At 44.1% G+C, this 2,634-nt stretch overlaps 1 protein-coding gene across 1 annotated transcript; it reads right to left on the reverse strand.

The window, feature by feature from the left end:
* Nucleotides 1–245: 245 nt before the first annotated feature.
* Nucleotides 246–1,684, reverse strand: LOC147893175 (NAD(P)-binding Rossmann-fold superfamily protein). Its single transcript, XM_087387429.1, has one exon. The coding sequence runs from the start codon at nt 1,620–1,622 to the stop codon at nt 678–680; it is 945 nt and encodes a 314-aa protein (XP_087243555.1). The 5' UTR covers nt 1,623–1,684; the 3' UTR covers nt 246–677.
* Between the last annotated feature and the right edge of the window lie 950 nt (nt 1,685–2,634).

A 2,634-nucleotide genomic window follows, 5' to 3' on the forward strand; every position in this document is an offset into this window, starting at 1 on the left:
AAACTCCATCACGCATATCATCTTGAATCAGCTGATAGGGCAAGGCACCATTTAAGATAGAAAGAATTATCGCAATACCAACAGGCTGCAACTTGGACGAAAACTTCACAAGGTGAAATTTGCATGTCCACTAATACGGCAGAAGCATATACCTAGATGAATCTAGGAACATTCCCAAACTCATCCTCTAAAAACACAACATAGTGGTGCAATTTCAATCTCACAATAGTCACTCATAAGATTGAAAACCATAAACTCCATCACGCATATCATCTTGAATCAGCATCTTGAATTTCCATGAACTTTCTCGAATCAGCCAGCACGTTCCACCACCGCCCTCGAATACATTAATGAACACTCACCTTAATCGACACTCATGTCAATCGACATTAATATCACCTTACGTTAATCAACACTCATAGCGCATCAAATACTAATGCCAATTTTCCAAGATCGAGGGCACCTATTCACTCATAAGATTGAAAACCATAAACTCCATCACGCATGGCAGGGACTAGCTACTATGGCATATCCCCACCGACATCATTTTCAACAACACAATCGTTCTGTTACCATCAGCTTGGTCCTGAGGATTGCCACTGCAACTTCCAGCCTTGCTATAATGTTTCTATGTCAGCGCTGGGTGCAGTTAGTCATTCCTGCCATGGAAGATGTGCCTAACAAGAGGACTTTTCATAGACTAATTGCGCAGTCGCAAGATCCACAAGCGCACAACCGACAGACTTGAAGACAGTTATCTCATTTACGTGCTGCCTGCCCTGTTTCTCTCCTGTTGCTAGTTGAGAAAGAGTTCCCTCTAATGTGTTCAATCTAGGCATGCCCACCAGCTCTCCCGCCTCCTCGCATGCTGCGAATGTATCGATATACACTTTCCCTTTCCCGATCGCATTGGCGTCGCATTCCTTCATGTGGGGAGTGAAGGAACCGACGAGATCCAGATGAGTCCCAGGCTTCAACCAAGACCCTAGCACCAGGGGTTGCTCTGACATCGTAGCACAACTAATCACGTCTGCACTTCTTGCTGCCTCCTCTAGGTCCGAGCAAGCTAACACCGTCTTCGCTGGCAATTCTTCACTCAAGGCTCTTGCTAGCAGTTCAGCTTTAGCAAATGTGCGATTCCATATAAGTATCTTCTGAATGGCCGGGCGTGCGGTTATGTGCGCTTTGATCAAATGGGGACAGAGAGAGCCTGCACCAACCATCAGAAACACCTGAGCGTCATGCCTGGTGAGATATTCTGATGCCAGCGCAGAAACACAAGCTGTGCGCCAGAGGGTGATCTCCTTGCCGTCCAGAAATGCAAGTGGAATCCCTGTAAGAGAGGAAGACAGAAGGTATGAAGCAGAGACGGACGGCAAACCAGAGCGAGCATTATTTGGAAAGACAGAGACCAACTTCACGCCGAGGTAGGGGGAAGAGGTAGAAAGAGACCAGGCAGGCATGAGAAGGAGTGTGGAGGAAGACTGAAGGCTATGATGATGACGAGGGGGAACGGCTATGGAAGAGGAATTGGAGAAGGCACAACGAAGGTGATCGATGAGCAGACGGTAGGACAACACTCGAGAAATCAGCGATGCATCCAACAACGCTACCTTTTCCATCCTCCCCAATTACACCAACAAAATGAGTAGCAACCTATGTCTCTCTGGCCAAAATTTCTATATATTCTCCACAAGCCATAGTCACTGCACTGCCATCTAGAGTGGTTGGAGTTATTGCCGGAAGTATATCCTTGTCATTTTGAAAGGTGACCTACATCTTGTGGAAGCACCATAGAGCTTGGGTGTGAATTCTACATAGTTGTGCATCATATATGGGAGCTAATGCAACGTCTAGAGCAGCAAAATGATCATGTCTATGTTCATGTTACAGCTATATTAGAGTTGCTAGTTTTGCAATAGTTTTGGTAGCATGTCTTTGAATGCCTTGGGAATGCACTGACATTGAAGGAAAACACAATTGGATGCATGATTATATGAAGGCCTAATTCTAGTTCAGCATGAATGCTTTGTTTATGCTCAATTGGAGCAACTTGTGGATGCATTTAGCCACCCACTGAGGGTAATTTTAGAGCTTGAAGTTACTTAATCAGATCCATGGATAGCCTCACAGCTCACAGTCTCATTCATTGATGACTACTCACGGAAGACATGGGTTTATTTCATGTATGAGAAGTCTGAGGTATTTTGAAGGTTCATCAATTTAGAGCTATGGTTGAGCGTGAAACTGGAATGCAAATCATAACCATCCGTTCAGATGGAGGGGAAGAATATATGTCTAAAGAGTTTACTGCATATTTACAGTAGCATGGCGTTCAATGACAAGTTTCATGCGCATACACATTAGAGTAGAATGGCATGGCAGAAACAAAAATTGTAGCATTGCAAAAGTAGGGTGTGCATCGTTGAATGAAAAGAATATGCCTATGTACTATTGGGCAGAAGCAATACAATGTGCAGTTTATGTTATGCCTACAATGGCATTGCATAATAAGACATTGAAGGAAGGTTATTCAACGAGAAAGCCACATGTATCCCATTTGAAAGTCTTTGGGTGTATTAGGTAAGTGTATATACTAGATGAAAAGAGGAAGGAGCTAGATCCAAAGGCTAA

This window comes from Dipteris shenzhenensis, chromosome 16 (assembly GCF_047967505.1).
Source record: "Dipteris shenzhenensis isolate YYH24624 ecotype China chromosome 16, Dip_SZ_1.0, whole genome shotgun sequence".
Classification (NCBI taxonomy): domain Eukaryota; kingdom Viridiplantae; phylum Streptophyta; class Polypodiopsida; order Gleicheniales; family Dipteridaceae; genus Dipteris; species Dipteris shenzhenensis.

What these genes read in the sequence shown, in the direction of transcription:
- LOC147893175 (XM_087387429.1), bottom strand. Translation starts at nt 1,622, where the DNA reads ATGGAAAAGGTAGCGTTGTTGGATGCATCGCTGATTTCTCGAGTGTTG.